Source organism: Leptosomus discolor, chromosome 23 (assembly GCF_034619465.1).
Source record: "Leptosomus discolor isolate bLepDis1 chromosome 23, bLepDis1.hap2, whole genome shotgun sequence".
Classification (NCBI taxonomy): Eukaryota; Metazoa; Chordata; class Aves; order Leptosomiformes; family Leptosomidae; genus Leptosomus; species Leptosomus discolor.
The window spans coordinates 5,745,479-5,764,493 of NC_141413.1; the positions used below are offsets into that span (position 1 = coordinate 5,745,479).

The following is a 19,015-nucleotide window of genomic DNA, read 5'->3' on the forward strand; positions in this document are numbered from 1 at the left end:
CTTTCCCCAGTTATGTGTTTAACTAGACAGGATGCAGTTCTGAGCACACAGAACCAAAGCCCAACATCAGATCAGGGTACAGTGCAGTGCTGCAAACCGAGATACGCCAGATACTTCACTGCAGCTGCCGTCTAGGAGGAGAAAGAGGAAATGGGCACATAATACTGTTCACGAGATGAAGCAAGCCATTAAAACAATTGGTAGGAACTCCAGAGATCTCTTCTACCTGTCAGACAGTGCTCTTAAAGAAGCAGCTGTAATTGTCAATTGCTTCTCACTCTGAAATAAACTGGCAATTGGTACCTCAAGTAAGCCAGTCTGTACTGTCTTCTGGTACTGGTACAGCCTACTCAGGCAAGAGTAAAAAAAAAAAACCAAACAGGCCCTCTCTGCGAGAATTCAAAAGGAGACTGTAGGTTGTACTCTAGGCACAGAGCTTTAAGCCCAGCTAACTCAGCAGCACCTAAAAAGCCTGTGAGTACAAACAGATTTTCATCACACTCACTACAAAAATATCTGAGCACTGCTCCAACTTCGGATAGCGGTCACACATGCCACAAGGCTTTACTTCCGAGTTTGCAAAGATTAAGCTGAAAAATCCAGCTCCAGTATCAATCTTGCTTTTATTGACTCTGATAGGAGCATTTGTTCCTACCTTATCAGTATTTACAAAAATATCTGTATATTTAAAAAGCAGAATCCTGCAACTAGAGCTGACCAGATAACCCCAGGAAAAGGAATGCTGTGTTTTTCTCCCAGCGCCAGGGCTGCCACGCTGTCCCAGGAGGCGTTTCCGCAGCTCGTTCAGACCTCGGCTGTTCCTCTGCACCGCGAGGCACGGGGAGGGATTATTGCAGACCTCTGCCCACGTGAGCCAGCCCGCAGAGCGCCAGGCAGACAACTGGGACCTTTGTCAGCACCTGCTTGGTTCACTACCCTCTCACCAACACCTAACCAGCCTTTCTGAAACTCAAATACAGGCAGCCACGGCTTCTTCACCTCATCTCCAACTGGCAGAAGTAGTGACCGACTTCTGCGAGCACCCTTCTGTACAAAATTCAGAGCTGTAAGCAATTACGTTTTATCCAGCAGCATGGGAAGCGAACAGTGTTCACAAAGCATCCTCCAGGCCTTCAGGAGGATTTCTCAGAAAAGTCCAGAAGATGATTCCAAGATTGGATATGAATCCCAATTTAGCTTACTTATTACAGACTACTTTCTTTATAACCTGCTTCCTTTGAGGTGAAAGCGAAACAGTGACTCTCAAACACACACCCTCCTGGGCTTTACTAGACCCAAACACACAGATCAACCACAGATGAAGGGAGTGCAAGATCTGAAGCTGTGGGAGCACACACCTACCTGAAGCAATGGCAGATCTGGTGGAACCAGGAAATACACAACAAAACACGGCGTTTTGTCCCAGTAACTGAAACTCCTCATGAAATAGGTGGGTACACAAAGAGACCGTGCTCGCTCGTGTTATTTGACCAGAAACGAGAAGCAGCACGAGAACACAAGCAAATGAGGGAAACTGGAGGAGCACTCGACAGAGAAGACTGGGCAGACCATAGGAGAGGAGCGCAGTGAAGCAAGATGAGAACAGAGGCATCTAAAGCAATGAACTTTACGGTGAATGGCAAAGCAGAAGCAAGAGGTTTGCAATCAATAGTAAACTGCAGATCTGTCAGAAGGGTCCCACAAGAGCTCTTTACACAACCTGAAGGACAATCAAATCGCTTGCCCTGTTCACAACACAATCTGGCAGAACGAGTGCAGCTTCGGTCCGAAATGCCACACACACATTTTATATTTGGTTTGGTCAAAAGCTGATGTAAAATTTTTAAGGTGAGGAGTTTTGGTTTGGCTGGGTTTGTTACTGTTGATTTTTTGTTTGTTTGTTTTTGTAGGAAAGGAGGGGTAAGAAGTACGTTTCATTGAAGATTTTGCACACATAATTTTTCTGTTGGTCACAGAAAAACAACTGTACTTAGATGCATGTTACATGAAAATGCCCAGAGAAGATCTGTCTTAAAACACAGAGATTTTCATTAAAAGACTTATTTAGGAGACACAGTCTATCAGCAGTATGCACCTGAGAGCCAAAGGCTCCTTCATCTACCACAGAAAGGCACTGCATGATCCCATGGCTGAAATTTAAACCTCAGTCCGAAGCAAGATGCAATTTAAACGCTGTAACAGCCCAATCAAGTGGGAGATCCAGCACAACTCCATACACTGAAATCATTGCAAGGATATATGCGTCCTTCTGTGACCTAAATTGTACACCTCAACTGTAACAACTTAAAACGGTTGCAGGACTCGCTGCTCTTCCCTTTCATTATACACATCAGAATAAGCACTTATGGTATTTTCTGTCCTTAAATTTCATTAATTTGTCTTAAGAAAACAAATTAAACAGCACCAGTGGAAGGGAAAAAAAAAAAAAAAAAAGGGTCTCAAACTCCACAATCTTATCAGACAACTGTTAGGAAACAGTTTAAACCAGAAAATGCTAGTTTCCATACTCTCAATTTTCTGGCAGTAACTCAGAAAGTTAAGTCATGTTTACTTTCCTTAATGGAAAGCCACCCCTCGCTCTCCCTCTAATGTCAAGACTAATCATGCTTTAAGTACTGCAAGCAGAAGTTTGGCTGAGTCAGCTGTGCTGAGCCAAGCTGACATGCACTGCAAGACACAAAGGGTGACTTAATGAAACAAATTAATTTATCTTTTCCTTTGTCATGTGGATGCTGTACACAGCACAAGATTTTTGCAGGAGTATCTTAAAGTTTTAGCTTTGTTTTTGAAGTGACGACTGAACTATACAGCATAGTTCAAGAGTCCTAGCATTTTATTTGGTTTTCAAGACCCAAAACACAGTCTTCGTATGCAATGAAATGCAACGCAAAGATCCTGCAAACACTTGCACAGAATCAGGGATTAATTTTTAGATATAATTTTACATGTATGCACACACACGCAAATGTATAAATAACATTTTTATATAGAAACAGAATTCAAAGCAAATACCGATTTTCTTCATACGCATACAGCCAAGTCTGAAAACAGTGTAAGTAGGACCAACAGCCCCGGCCGGTCTCGGGTGAACAGCTAACTTAGCTAAACCTCCAGGTGCACTGGAGCAGTAAAGGTGGAAGGTAACTTTCCCAGAGCGTAACATGAAACACACTTCTTGGGGCTGATTACAGAGGAAAGCAAGACACTACGCAGCTCCTTTGCCTAGCTACATCCCACCGAGTTGAACAGATAAGCAGTATCACTATGCTGCTCTAAACTAAGCACACAAATCCCTTCTTCAGTCTTCATTTGAACACTGGTACTAAAATGAAAAACACCCAACTGGAAGACAGCTCTCAAACTCCATCAGAATGTGAATTATATCAGAACAACCTTAGTGCAAAGATACTCCTGCTTTACGCAGTATTATCTTGCATTTACTCTTTTGCAAAACACTGCATTACAACTAAAAAGTTTTGAAGCACACACTTTTTTCCCCTGCAACACCTGCTACATTAACGTGTTTATCTCAGCTGGCTGCAGAGAAACAATCTGCTCAGAACCCTCACAACACTGCTCTCCAGAGCAGTTTCAAAGGAATAACGATTCAAAACTTCAAGCCCAAGTTTCACTGTAAGTCCCAGATATCTAAACTTTCTGAAAGTCGGTTTTGTAACTTCAGCTACCTCACTGCTCTGAAAAAATAAACAAACCCCATTTTCACAAAGTTCTGGATTTTTACACCAAAAACATGGAAAAGAATCGCTGTGTAACTAAAACAGGCAGTAACAGTATCACAATGACAACATTTCACACTTAAGCGTGAACCACTCTCCACATGATACTCCTAGAAATAACCAGTGCTCCTGAACCAAGAACATGGAGGCAGGTTAACAATTAGGGTTTATGTCCCTTATTCTTTAATCTGCAAATTTAACAGAATTAGGAAACAGAAGAGAAATACAAGGAGTACAATAGAGTTGACCAATTATACAAAATCTCATCGATTCTACTTTACATTTCATATGCCACTACATTATTTTGCTTTAAAAGTTTTCCTTGATGAGGAGCTGGAGGACTTGGCGCAGGTATACAATGCTGACAATGGAAATATTTTTATTAAGTGCTTCAGGAAAAGAAGCAGATGATCCCAAGTCACTAAAAAAAAAACCCCACCCAAAACCCCAAGCGATTTTTCAAAAAATTATTCCAGTCCATAAACAGCAGCTTCAATGTTCATATAACCCAGAACACAATAGTTTCATAAAACATTATACAAAGCAGTCCTGTAAAAATAAAGAAAATAAAACAGAGAAGAAAGGCGCAGCATGAAGTAATTTCAGACAACCAGTTTTGTGAGAGCTTTAATGGCACAAAATGTTTATAAGCTACAACTTATACATGTACTGTAAACTGTATATAATGTTACAAAGTGCTAACTAATTTATGAAGAATGCATAATCACTTTGGCTCAGTTAACTCCAATATTTCAAATGTCAATTAAAAAATTTGAATTTCTAACAATCTTCAGCTTTCACTTTTTAAAACAGTAAGTAAATATGCATTTGCTGCAGTTAAGTTACCCTGCTGCATTTTTAATGTGCGAGTTTATGCATTTTTTTTCTTGATCCTATTTACAAATATCCTAGGCCAGTTTTCACTGAATAAGAAAAATGAAGCCTGCATTTTTTTTTCCAAAACTGTAAACAGGTATAAAGCTTTTTAAACAACATTTGTCTTAACAAAACTTCAACTACCAATAGTTGAAACCCCTTTTCAAATTACACAACAATCTGTTTCTGTTCACTGTAAAACCAGAAGTTGTAGACTTTCATCCAAAGCTTATAGTAGGGTATCAATAAATACTGCATTGTATCATAGCAAGTGTTACAGTGATGATGTATCCACTCCTCATCTATAGCTTCCACAATTTTTACTTCACGGCTCCTTCAAATATCATAACCTGTGTTGATACTCTAGACACAAGCTTGCAATATTGTTTATCAGATATTCTGAAGAACTACCTTTTCAGTTAGAAAGGGGTAATTTTATTTTTTTATTTTTTCAAAGTATTCCGTACTTAGTAAAAATCTGGTTTTCCACTATTCCAATTTCCATACAAAACAAGGTGCTGTAATTAGAACTGAAAGTGTTTTGGCCTTTCTCCCATCCCCTCAGTTTTTAGGGCTGTAAAACGATGTACCTGATACTATCTAAAACACCCTTCACCACTTCCCCCTTCCCTCCCCCACCTTTGGGTGAAACCCAATATCCACGCTTGAAACAAATATGCAGTTGTAGGCAACTCAAGTGCCACTAGTATTCACAACTAAAAGAAAAAAAGCAGATTATCTTCAAGAGAATTTTTTTGTTAGACTGCCCTTTCACCCTGAAAGCATTCTCTAACAGCATTCAGAAGGAGAAAATAAAAATAAATACAGCTTAGCATTGGATTCATACTTAACTTTTTTTTTTTTTACTTCCTGGGAGCTAAGTTCTTTTAAACCAAATCTCAATTGGGATTTAGCTTCTATGCATCAACTGTTTCAAGCAATCACTGCTATATCAAATAATCAACTTTATGAAGTCTGATGCAAGCAAACAATTACAGGTAGCTGTCTCTCCAAACTGGCTGACCATATTTTCTTACAATTTTCTACAAGTCAGCCTACTAAAGTTTTTATTTAAATGAGACTTTTGCTAGTCTTAAAATTAGCATTGGTTCCCTAAATACTTAGTATTAAAGTCTATATCATTTTTTTTTTTATATATTCATATATATATAAAAAAGAGTATTCTATCCTTCAGAGTCATGCTACATGTTCTGAAATCCAATAAAATCTATTTAAGGACATGACTGTCCCAATGCTTTGTAACAATTTGGTACTAAAGCTTCACATTTTGAAAAGAAGTGTCACTGAAGGAGGACAAGGCTTAATGTTCCCTAAGATAAAAGTTCAACAACATTAGTGAGAAGTCTATCTAACATGAGACATCACGACTGACTTTCAGGTTCCATGTATCCCCGAAGGAGATTGTACAGTAAACAACAAGAGATAGGAACATTGAAAATTCATTTGCAGAAGACATTTCAGAGCTTTACAACTTCCAAATCTTTACACACCTGCGAGATTGTCCCCCTTAAAGATAAGTCAAACGTTTTACCTTCTGAAACTGCCATATCATCGTAATTGTAAATGGTTCCACAACAAACAGAATCATACCCTTCTACACAGAACCTAACTACACCTACAGCTGTTGGGTTTTTCCTTAATTTAAAACTACTTTTAAAAGGAAAATTTCACATTTAAAATTCTCCCTTAAGAAAACAGGTAAGGAAAAGAAAAGCTTCTTCACATGCAAACAATGCAATTTTTCTAATACTTCCTAGGCATCAGACAGGTTTTCCTACAAGGAATAAGGAGCTGACTCCATAGAAAAGACAAGATTACAACAATTACCTAATATTAAAATATGCTGATGGATTTAGTTATCCTACTTTAAAATTTATGCAGTCTTCGCCTCCTGCAAATCAAATGGTGTTAGCCAATACAAGGGGCCAGGTAAATTCCCCCGAAAGCTGATTTAAACTGTTTTTTATTGCCAGTGATGTCTTAGTTTATTTCACAACCAGCTTGTTTTTCGGAAGAAAAATTCGTTTTCACTCCAATCAATAATTTTCTTCCGAAGAGACTGTTAATTTTATCACCATAATACAGTCAACATTTATACCATGCAGAACTGCAATTTAAGTCAGGTTGCACTAAGGAGGCAACAGCATCACTGATAAAATTAAAACTTGCTGGTGGCATTTTGCATTGAGAGAAGCCCTTGCAACATATAGACAGCTGTAAACTCCGTTCAGCAACTCTGACGTGTCTTGCAGGCCAAGAGGCAGGGGAATGGGAGGAGAGAGGAAAAGAATGTGGATAGCGAAACACCTCAACAGAGTTCCAACACAATACTGAATTCCAGAGTTAGCGAAAACCTGGATATGTAAGGAAAGGGTGAAGTCAGGGTCATGCTTAAAATGGTCTCAAGTCAAATGTACTAAATGAGACAGTAACACCTTCACAGGTCACGTGGATTTCCAGGTTTTGCACTCCATCGTTCAATAAGTGCTGGCTGAAGGTGTCGTCAGTCGTTTTCCAATGTAGATGCTGAAATAAAAAGTATAAGGCATATCGTAGTTCACAGAAATACTCCCTGTTTTCCAAAGAGTCCTCACGCTGAATAGCTATTCTAATTTGTCTTTCAAGTAAGTCTGATGAGATTCTTCCAGGGACTTCTCTTCTATAAAATTACTTGAAGAGTGTGATTTTTCAGATGAGCCTAGAAGGACTGATGCTATCAACGTTCAGTACAAGTGGGTTTCTTCCACTCCCAAGCTCATTTGAAAACCCCAGTCCAAAAGCTTTTCTGTTTGTAGAGTACCTGACACAGGGGCTCTTCAACAGCCAAGCAACACCCCCAGATTATTATGATAAAGCAAACGAAGTACTGCCTATAAAGGGAGGGGGTGAGCTTTAAAACACTGAGCATTGCGGATCTACGCAAATACTGACCTCTAACAAATAAATCCAGGCAAGATTTAATTTGTCACAGAAATACACTATTTTGCTACAGTACAAGTATCTTACAATATAGTCTCATCTATTCTATCCTCTTCATTTATCTGACAGTTTACAAGAATTTAAAGAGACACTTGAACTACACCTCCAAAAACAAATATGAAGCTAAATAAAAACATATTTTGACTACATGTCTTTGCCCCCATCACAGAACATAAGATGGATAAACGCAACGTCAGGATTTAAGCAAGATGAGAGATTATGTCGGATTACACAGGCAATGAAAACGCTGCTGAGCACAGTCGTAGTTGATCTTGCAGGACACATCCAGCATTTCATGTATCTCTAACCCTGACTTTCAGTAGTATCACACAGCTGCAGCACTAGACACTGAAAATTACAGAGTATGTGCCATACACACAGAACTTCAGCATAGTTATTTGTACAACACGGTTTTGGCAGTACAAGTTACAGCAGTCTTCCACCTACTCTGTTCTTACTTTCCCTACATTATAACCTGAAGCATTTAAGTAGAAGGCGTGGATAATCAAATGACATGTTATAATTGCAAAGATTATTTGCAAACTCATGATAATCCCATGCAATCTCAATACAAATAAACTTGATCTATTCTAGAAGTAAAACATAGTAACGACTGCAAAGTTTTAATTGCTGCAAAATTTTCCTGCACTTCAAGAAGCGCACCAAGTCTATCTTGAGCAAGGTGCAACAATAGTTGTTCCAGATAAAGCCCTCTTCAGCAGGCACTGACATGCAAGTGAAGTGGAAAAGCAAAGCCAGATGCAAAAGTCAAAGTAAGAATTAGGTTAATACTTACCCTAGTCCCAAAGCCAAAACATGAGATATGAACAGAGATGGAATGAAAACCTTAAGAAATTCTGCAGAGAAAATGCCACCTTTTTTCATTGCTCCACTTTTTCTCATACTTAAAGACACCGAACGTTTAGGATGTCTGAAATGAAATTCCCTGAAAGAAGAGGGGGAGGGGGGAAAAAATTCAACAAGATGATTTTATTTTGTTTCTTTTCTTTTTTTTTTTTTCCCCACACAAATTCACAGACCTCTGTAGGAACACTTTTTTTAAAAGTACAAAGAGCTAGAGATCAAAGCAAGAGATTCCTTACACAGAGTAAGGAACCAAAGCGAATAATAGGAGGTATTGTGGAGAGACCACTTACACAGACAGTATAGAGACAAAGGGAGCAGTAGCTGAAGAGAGAGGTAGGTCCAGAGAGGGAATTTCAGGATGTGATTTGTTAGCAAGAGCCTCATTTTTTGTTCCAAACAGAGATACAGAAGTCTGCCAGATTTAGACAGCATCCTCTATTTTAATAAAAATGCTTTGCATTCAAGGATCTCAACGTTTCCCCTTCCGTGGATGAACATTACATATTTTACATAGAAAGAAAAAAAGGTACAGAGAATTTAGGAGACTTGCTCAACACTATTCCATTCAATAAGCCAAAACTAAATCCCATGAATCCCAGCTCCAAGTACCCAGCTCTCCAATATTTCTAATTTTATCAAGAAACCTTGTAATCAGCTTGCTGTGGATTTATATTACTTTCAATAAAAAGGTAATTCTGTCGCTATTAAGATTTTCACGCTTCATTTTTTTTACTTTTTGTAGCTTCCTCAGAGAAATCTATTTTTTTCCAAGATTATCTTATTTGGAGAGCCAGAGTAATTCCATGCAATTGTGACTTAGGATTCTCCTTCATATAAAAGAACATTGATTTTAAAGAAGAGTTTAACTCACTTGGGAGGAATGTTTTCAGGCCTACTTGACCAGTCTGACACCCAGTCAGCACTTTTCTTCAAAACTTCCAACTCTTTCTCTCCTTCTACTGCTTCTTCTTCAGACTGAAAATATACATGGGGAGAAGCCTTGTAACACTCACTCAGCTCCTCCTTATGGTGTTAAGCTGAGAGCAACAACAACAGTGCGAAAATGATAAGCACCAAATGGTGGCACCTGATAAACGAGCAAGTGTTCTCGGACTGATTATTTAGAAGAGATTTTATTGTGCTAACAGAAAGATCTGCAGAAGTCAGTATACCACAAACTTTATTACTATATTCAGGACTTCCACATCATTGTAAAGCTGTATGTTTGCTTTTAAGCTAACAAAAACAAAGGATTATTTTCATCCTAAATGTAAGAAATGAGCTTTATGCAAAAATATTAAACAAAGTTTTTACAAATGGCAAAAACTTTTAAGTTGATGGCATTTGATTTAAAGCATACAGAACGTGGCTAAAGCACAAAAAGCCAGCCAGATAAAAAGGTTTCAAAAACAGTATTTTGACTTTTTTAAACGTGTTATTAGCAATTTAAAATTTGTACTTGCAACTACCAGCTTCTACTGAGCGCGTCCCAGATGCAGTAAGGAAAGGCAAGCGCTCGCTACAATAGTCTTGATCCAAAGATTTAACATTACATCATTAGATACAAACGGTACCATATAGGGAAAAAATAAATTAGAAATACGAGAGAACGCCACCAACTTTGGTACAAGCTCCTCGTTAGTATTAACACAATATCCTGAGTGACCCTTAGTAAAATAAGACAAACCACTTACAACATTACAGTAGGAACCATACCAAAACCAGGAGTAACCAAGTATGACGGTCACAGAAGTGAGATGGCAGAACTAACCAACTTCATTCCCATCGTTCTGGCTCTACAGGGCAGAACTGCGACAGTCCTACTGTTCGGCCAGGTCTTTGACAAAATTAAATGCAAGGTTTCATTCTTCCAGGAATGCTTTTTATTTATACTGCTGAAGACAGCAAATTCTATTAAATGATCAAACTAAGAGTTCAGCATTAGTCTCCTCTCAGTTTGTATTATGGAGATTACTCACTGTCATGTGAGCTGACAATCTGCAGAGCAATAAACTGAACACTCTGAAATCTTGTGCAGAAATACAAACATTTCAAAAACAAAACAGGTTTGACACACACAGTGCAAGCAGTGTTAAACAATAATACGACTGCTGCTCAACAGGGCATTTCTCAACTGTACACGAAGCCTCATTTTCCCCTCACTCTGAAGCTATTAATCTCTACAAGTCAAATTTCAATTAATACAGAATATAAGCCTAAACACAGTTTACTACCCCTGCCACATTGTTAAAAATAATTACTCTGGAATGTGTTTAAATTTAATAAAACTTTATTCTGAAAATAACCCCTTAAAAGAAAAGACAATTCAGTTAAATGACATAAATTTGAGTTCACAAGTTATTTACTGTACCTATTTACAGGCAGGTACTATACAAAGCTCTAACAAATAAAAGAAGATTGAGTAAAAGCCTTCATGAACAAAGTACAAGACAAATAAACAGCCTTACCCAAATGACTAAGGGACACCCCAAATTTTTAATAAATACGGTTTATATAATTCATTTGCTTGTACTGCAGCTATCACCCAAGTTTAACGTCTCAGAAACAAAAAAAAATTTGCTAGCAAGTAGAAGTTTAATGGATATTTTACCACGTAAAATCTACAACATTTTAGATCTTTTGACATGACAGAGAGCTTGCTCTACCCTTCAAGCACTCCCAATGCTGATTTATACAAACAGATCATCTATATACAATATCCACAACCGTGAAATATATTTTTGTAAAAGGAAATCTATTTTGAAGGTTAATGAAGAAAATACCTGAGAACTACTGTCTTTACTTGTGTGCATTTCCACATCAAATGTTATCTGTCCGTCTTCTTGAGGTGAAGGGCTAAAGAAAAATTGATTTCATTATGTCATTTTGTCATACCACACTCTGCCATCCGAAGAATCATTACTGTAAATAGCATCTCAGTTGAATCATTTCCACATGCTCTTCTGCACACTATTCAGATGAGTTACAGGCTACTCTACCCAGCAGATCACAAATGTCAGTATTAGAAAGTCTTCTAAAACCTCTCATCTTTTCAATTTTTATTCCATTTATAATCCTACCTTTCTCAACAGGGCTGACAGTCTTTCCACTGAAGCAAAGAAAGCCTTGCCTTAAACTTCAACAGCTGCACAAAAGGCGTAGATCCCTTCCTTCTCTTAGATAGCACTGTCAGCGTGGGGAATTGTACCTCTTTTTGTATCATTACAAGCGGAAACGTCATACATCAAAATACCTTTTAATGCTTTGCAAGAATATACACTCTCCTTGTTAGCCTCACTTTGAATATTAAAAATTTGGTAATCTGCTTGAGAAATTAATCAACTATCGCACCTCAACCAAGGAAATGCTAGAAAATTTAAGTCAGGAACAATACAAAATGCTGTATGATGCACCAGTGCAGGTCGGTCTCATTAAAACACTACAGCTACGTTTTTAACCTGACTGAAGCTTTCACGAAAAAGGTGTATTTTAGAAATATCCCAAAAGAACCCAAAACACTACATTTAAGAGCAACTTACTGTTTAGAACTTTTTGAAAAGAACAAAAAATATCAAAGTACCTCCCCTTTCTTGTATGTTACTTTAAGTGTCAAAAGGGGAAAAGAATTACCAAAAAGTTAACAAGTGGAAAATTAAGGTTTTGTTGGGTTTTGGTTTTGTTTTGTTTTTAAAAAAAGGAATCTGTCTTCATTCACTTAAAACATGGGTAATGATCACAAAAATCCTGGGCTAGTAAAAGAAACCATACGATCATCATCTAGCAAACATTCCTGGTTGGACTGGAAAACACGAAACTACTCACTGACAGCTAGTTTTCTAGCAACACAAATGTAACAAACTATTTTCTATGAACGTAACCATTCTATTTGAAGTACTCGTATGCATTATTTTCAGTCTACTGCATTCAGTAATTAAATCAGGCCTAATTAATTTTAAATAGCTTTTATATCTGATCAACCACTTATATAAGCTACACAGTAGACGTGACAGACAGCATTCACCCAGCAGAATCAAAGGAGGCATGAGCAGAAGGACAGCTAAAATTATATCTAGAAACCGCTCAAGATTTCCAAAACTGCCCCTAAACTTCCTAGGAAAAAGGTATAATGAACATGTAAGAATATCATAATGGTCACATGTGCCTCGAAGGATTATATTGTTAGGTAAAAAATATTTTGCCTTCACAGGAAAAAAAGTAGAATACTGAAAGCAAGGAGTACAAATTCCAAGAACATCTTTTTCTGTTAAGCCCAGTAACATATTTTTATTATGTTTGACTAAATACGAAGCACATGTACATAACATTATTATTATTGAGCCAGTAAAATTAATTAATTTTTTTCATACCATATATGATTTATGATAAGCTGAAATTTAACTATGGTGTTGATGCGGCTCTCCTGCTCCCGAATTCTCTAGTTTTCTGTAGCCACGCCGCATTTCTCAAGCCAGATGTCTTATTTGATAGCCAGTTACCACGAGACAGCGAGCACTCCAAATACTGGAGCATGACAAACTTAAGCCTGAGAAAAAGCTTTATGCCTCCATGAACATCCACAGGATAAAAACTGCAATGAATCGCATGCAGGAGAGCAAACCTTTCTTTACCTGTCACAGTGGGAACTACCTCTTGAACTGCTCTGTCCCGATTCATGCTGGGCGTCCAGGAGAATTTTTTCCATGTCTCCATTGTGGATGGAGGATGACGAAGGGACATGTTCCAGACCTCCGTTTTTCCCATTGCCATTATCGTTGCTATTGCCGTTGCCGTTCATCTGTAACTCCACCCAGGAACCTGTTGGGCCAGCCACACGTCATTTCATTAAAAGCAGTGGAACTAAAACCCTCCTGAAGTTTATCAATTACACACAGAAAAAACCATGAATATGGTGAATTCAGATAACACACACTGCTGCTGGGAGGAAGCTCATAAACATGTACTGGAGACAACAGCAACACGTTTCTTCCTCTTTGAGCAACAAAAACACCCCTAAAAAGTTACCTGTGTTGCTACCTATCCCAGAGCTAGCCAAATTAAGTGTCCCCGCTCTCCTCAACTATTAATACTTTAACAGGCCACGTTTCTCTCTGCAGCTTGGAGCTTCCATTATCTATGTAGCACTCATTTACACTAGTCACCCTACTTCCCTTTCCGAAACAAAATTTTCATCCCCTAGCTCCCTACTATACAACTCCTCCATCTGCAATTTTACATTCTCCTTCTTGCCTCTACTTCCAAGGCCCTGAACCAACCTCTGGCTTTTATATACATCATGCAAGCTGCCATTCTAGGCCTCATCCAACTTTCTTTGCCCTGGCATACCTGGGTCATACCACAATTCAAACCATCACAAGCCTGAGGTGGGCACTATGTGTCCTCACACAGCTGAAGTCCCATGCTAACATACATTTCATTGCAGTTAGACTAAAAGATTTCACTCCTAATAAGCCAAAATAAAGACCAGAGTAGCATGAGAAATCCAGGGTTGTCCCATGTAGTAACAGCTAATAATTTCAATGCCATCACTTCAGCCTCTTTTTTTTTTTTTCCCTTCCCCTTTTTAGGCAGTGAAGGCCGTATAGTCTACAAGTTGAGATTCACTGGTTTTTCCTCTTTTTTTTGTAGTTATACCTATGGGATACCCACGTGCGCATTGAGATTTGACAAAAGACCGTGAGTGTATCACAAATAATAAAAGCATCTGCTAAAAAGTTCATATACTCTGCAGTTAAGTTGAGTTTTATTTTTGTTTTTAAATGTCTTCACTAGTTATTTTATGCGCAGATTAACTAAATGCAAAACAATATTTACCGGTATGTTCATTAGTGACATGTTTCAATGGAAAACAAATAGGTTTTGGAAATATTCTCAATCTGAACACACCATTTAATGTCCTGACGGGTAAAGGCAGACAGGCTTCTACTGCTCTATCTGTTCCAAATACTGAAATACCTTCCCACTCCAGCTGCAATTCGAACCTTCTCATTAAGACACACAGCGAGAAACATTTGGCCATACAGCCACTTTATTACGGAGGAAAAGATCTCCAATTTCTCAAAAGCATACTGTTTTCAATGCAACATTATTTCCCCTTATCAGTCATGATGTCACATATATATTATGTCATCACAACTCTTGTTTAATTTAATTTATGCCACGTAAGCACTTTCAGGTTTTTTGTAATTGGCTGATTTTTTTTTTAAAAGTTCTGACAGCTTCACCACTGAGGTAAAAATATCCAAGAAAGAAAAGAAAGCTGAAGATACAAATACAACAGCTGAAACTACTTTTTAAACATTATTTGTACAGGTTCTAAATTTTAACACTGATTTCTTGACTCCTGAAATGCACCTTGCAGTGTCTGCACTCATGTTTTATAGCAAGGTTTTGGCTCCAGGAACTGTATCAGCGACACAGGAAGGGATGTACATCATAAGGAGTTCACCCATTTTCAACTTGATTTTGTGAAGCTGAAACAGAGTTTATCCTTCGTACCAGTTATTAACTACGCCATTATACTGATGACCATGGAAGCATCATACTGTTAAAGTGTCCTGGTGGTTTACAGCCTGGTTTCCCCAAGCTGTATTCACAAACAAGGAATTTAGGGTGTGCACAGAGCTCCTGTGCACAATCACATGACGTACACCGACTCTGTACTACACACTGGGCTTTTCAGATAATGAAGTGCTAACTGGGAAAAGGCAGCCTTTGCTCAGACTAGTCAGCATGAGACACAGAGACCATATTATTTCAGATTTATGATGATTGCTGGTGTCTAAATCTCAAAATCAGAAGGCCAAACTGTAAGAACTCCATCAGGAAGGTAGATTTGCCTTATAGCAACACCTTCACAGCAAGAGGCCGCATCCGCAGAAAAGCACGTGGCAGCTGCAGTTAGAAGACAGTTAGGCCAGAAAGCTCTGTGTTCCCCAGTAACCATCTGGGAGTAGAGAGCATCAACTGGGAGGATTACAACGCTCAGGATCTGCAGACATCTGTTATTAAAAAATCAGCAGCGAGTGACAAACAACGTGAAAAGAACTGGAGGGGTCGAGGGTGAAAGGGGACGTCTTCCTCTGACACCAAGCATGGGCTGAGAGAAGCCCAGAGGAAGATGATCAGAACTGGTTGCTCTAGAATGCAGCTACGAAACACACCCCCACAACACTTAAGATTATGCACAAATAAAATCCTTATTAATGTTTATCCCAGACTGACAAAACTTGCTGTTTATCTAAAACATGTTGGGGCCATCCTAGGAAGAACACTCAAATTAAACTGTGAGTAAAGAGGCCCAACAAGCTGAGCAGTAGTTTACATGACAAGCAGCACGTTCTCCATCTGACCTCACTTTTAATGAGTCAAAATACATTCAAGGAAGCGTAATCTGACATCAAGCTAAAACATGCTACTTACTCCCACTGGCAGTCACAACCAGTTTGGGAGAGGGAGCCAGAGTTTCACAGACTCTGATTAGAGGGACAGAAATCTCTGCTACTTTAAAAAGATGCACAGGAACATATTTGAGAATAAACTACCCAAGTAACAGAGAGTGCTTTCTGCCCCAAGCTTTCTCCAAAACTAAGGAAGTTCCATTAATCACCCACATGAGAACTCTGAATTTTAGCATGTTTCCAGCTGACAGTAAAATGGGAAATATGGTAGAAACAAGAAATACAGCAGAACTCTCCCTCCTTCACAAATCACATAACATGCACTTTGGGGCGGGGGGGAAGCACAACTCTTACATGAATGGGATTTTTCTCCAAAATTGTTTGAATTTTGGCAATGCTCTAAGGCTAATTTCACTAAGAATTGATACATGCTGACTCTAATTACATGTTTTTCCATATCTGGCGGACTGTTTAAACAACAGCTAAATGTGTGGGGGAAGAGGGGTCTCAGTTTGCTTATTCACTCTGTGATTTCACTTGGGGGGGGATATCAAGGACAATATATAAATTGTATACATATATACACACTATATATATATATCTCTATGCATAAATACTCCAAACCAGTAGCTCACAAGAAGTCTGAGCCCCAGTCAACTTTAATAAACCAAGAAATAGCACTTTTACAATGAAGTACACCATTAAACAAAAAGAAAACAAAAAAAAAAAAAAGAAGAAAGAGAATGAAAAGAAAGCTGTTCAGATTCCCAGAATGGTAATTATTAAGCAGATTTTCCATGACAGAGCTAGATGGTTTCCTGCCTAAGGTGGGATTTATTCTTTTTGTCAATATGTAACAGAGCTTTATAATAATTAAAATATAGGAAGCATCTAGAATTCCCAGAGCAAGCAAGTTTTGGGTTTTTTATGGTTTGTTGGGGTTTTTTTTGTTTTTGTTTTTCCTTGTTGTGAACCCAACAAAGCATAGGTTCAGTTATCAGTTTTAGTCCCAGGTCTTCTGACCTTCGATTCAAGTGCTAAGGGATCTTTGAATGAAAGGCCCTAAACACACACAAATGACATACAAAACAAAAAGAGTAAGTGTCTAAGCTCATTAGCCTGAAAAGGTTCACTGAAAAGCTTATATAATGGCAGAAAATGTACCTATAACACCAAAGCATTGTGGAGCGGCTGAACATCTGAAAGCAGCACTAAGCCTACGGGGAGCTGATCGGTTGCATTTGTTTTGTTCCCGGAGCACAGACTATCAAACATTTCCTCTCATACCTTGTGCTCACCACCTTCAGTAATCACATTGATTTTGCTAAGCCTTTACGTGCTGATCCAGCAGTAAGATCTACGTGGGCAGATCCAGCACAGGCTTATAGCACACTCATCTCTTGTTGCTCCTATCTTACAGCAGATTAACGTGTCCCACAGAGTAAGTTAACACACCGACAGAAAACAAAAAGGAAATATTGAAACACGGAAGCCTCAAAGATCACAATTTCTAAACTAAGCAGAGTTAGGCACTAGGCATGTCGCAACTTTAAGAGAGCATGATTGTTATTTAAGCATGCCAACAGCCCTGAATAGTTTGCTAAAAATGCCTCTTTGACTCAGGTGAACGTTGTTGTAAACTGCCATCGTTATCACAAAATGTAGTGTTACCATAACACAATAGTGGTGTTATGAAATGGGCACAGTTTATTCTTCTTTAATACAATTCCCACTGAGTTACAGGAGATCAACCAACCAATATACTTCGTGGTCAGTTTAACTTCATTGTAAACCACGAAGGTAACAGTTAATCATTAATGCAATTTATTCACCTCTTCGACAGCGTTATCCTTAACAATTACAAACAAATGAAAAGACACGTTGAAGTAGCTGTGTAAAACGAGAGAAACGCATCTGCCAAGTAATTACGAGAGTCCACATAAAAACCACCGATGTGCCTTACTGGTGTTATCCCAGGAACAAAAGGATGCAGCAGAGCAGCTGACATAGATGCCGGATATAGAGGAAAATAGCTCACGTCAGTGGTATTGACTCAGCCACTGAATAAACTCATTCCCACAGTCACGCTCCTCCCCCTACCCTGCTGTATCCCCATCTTAGCTGTTAATACCAGCCACCGAATAAACTCAGTTTAACCACGAAACGAACCTGCTCCTGCTCTCCTCGCCTCGCACCGAGCCACGGCGCTACCGCGTTCCTCCAGCTCCGCTCCCCGCGGCCCATGCACTCCAGCCCCGCCGGCTGCCGCCTCAGCCGCCACCGCTCCTGGGAGGAGCGGCCCGGCTACGAAACCCACCGGCCATGGCCCTCCCCACAGCACCCCGACCGCTCACCCCATTTTTGGCGCGCAGCCCCCCTCAGCGCAGCCCCCTCCGCTTTCCCAGCCCCGCATCCAGCGGCTCCCGCCGCCCCAAGCTCTGCGGACACCCCACCGCCCCCTTCCCAGCCCCGCTCCCCGCCGCGCAGCCCCCGCTGAAGCGGCGCCCCCCACACACCCCCCCCGGGGCCCCCTCAGGCCTCACCACCCGCCTCTTCCTCACGGCCCCCCCGGCGGCCGCCGCCGAGCCAATTACACCCGTTCCGCCGACCGATTGGCCCCCGGCGGCTCGCGCGGCCCCGTCCTCCGCCAATCGCGGCCCAGAGAAGGGGGGGAAGGGGGTCGCGGCCCCCGGGGCAGCCCTTGCGGCCCCCCGGCCCCCCCCCTCCCCGCCCCGTTTCCGTGCGCTAACGGCGGCCGCACTCACTGTTGAGGCCCAGCTCGGTGTGCGTCCCCTCAGCCGGCGGGTTGTTGTTGTTGTTGTGCTGCGGCGGCTCCTGAGGGCTGGACATGGCGGCGCGGGAGCGGCGGCTGAGGCGACTGAGGAGCCGCTGGGGTTGGGACAACAACAACAAACCCGGACTCCGCTCCGGGCCCGGCCACCCCGCCTCCTCGCACTGCGCAGGCGCGGCCCGCGCCGCTCCCGCCCTCCACCGCCGCGCAGGCGCCGCCCGCCGCGGGGCGCGTGCCGCGCACCATGGAGCTCACCGTGCTTGCGCACGTCCCGCCGCCGCCGCCGCGCGTGCGCCGGGGCCGGG

General features: G+C 40.4%; 1 protein-coding gene across 1 annotated transcript; it reads right to left on the reverse strand.

Annotated features, from left to right (window-relative positions):
* Positions 1-3,901: 3,901 nt before the first annotated feature.
* On the reverse strand, positions 3,902-18,812 carry BNIP3L (BCL2 interacting protein 3 like). Its single transcript, XM_086477100.1, has 6 exons — positions 18,685-18,812; positions 13,130-13,316; positions 11,285-11,357; positions 9,373-9,476; positions 8,431-8,580; positions 3,902-7,181 (listed from the first exon to the last, which is right to left on the reverse strand). The coding sequence occupies exons 1-6, from the start codon at positions 18,767-18,769 to the stop codon at positions 7,133-7,135; spliced, it is 648 nt and encodes a 215-aa protein (XP_086333226.1). The 5' UTR covers positions 18,770-18,812; the 3' UTR covers positions 3,902-7,132.
* Between the last annotated feature and the right edge of the window lie 203 nt (positions 18,813-19,015).

Coding starts and splice junctions, on each gene's coding strand:
- BNIP3L (XM_086477100.1), bottom strand. CDS start 18,769: ATGTCCAGCCCTCAGGAGCCGCCGCAGCACAACAACAACAACAACCCG. Junction 11,358..13,129: donor GGTAGTTCCCACTGTGACAG/GTAAAGAAAGGT, acceptor ATTTTTCTTTAG/CCCTTCACCTCAAGAAGACG. Junction 7,182..8,430: donor GTTTTGGCTTTGGGACTAGG/GTAAGTATTAAC, acceptor TTTTTATTTCAG/CATCTACATTGGAAAACGAC.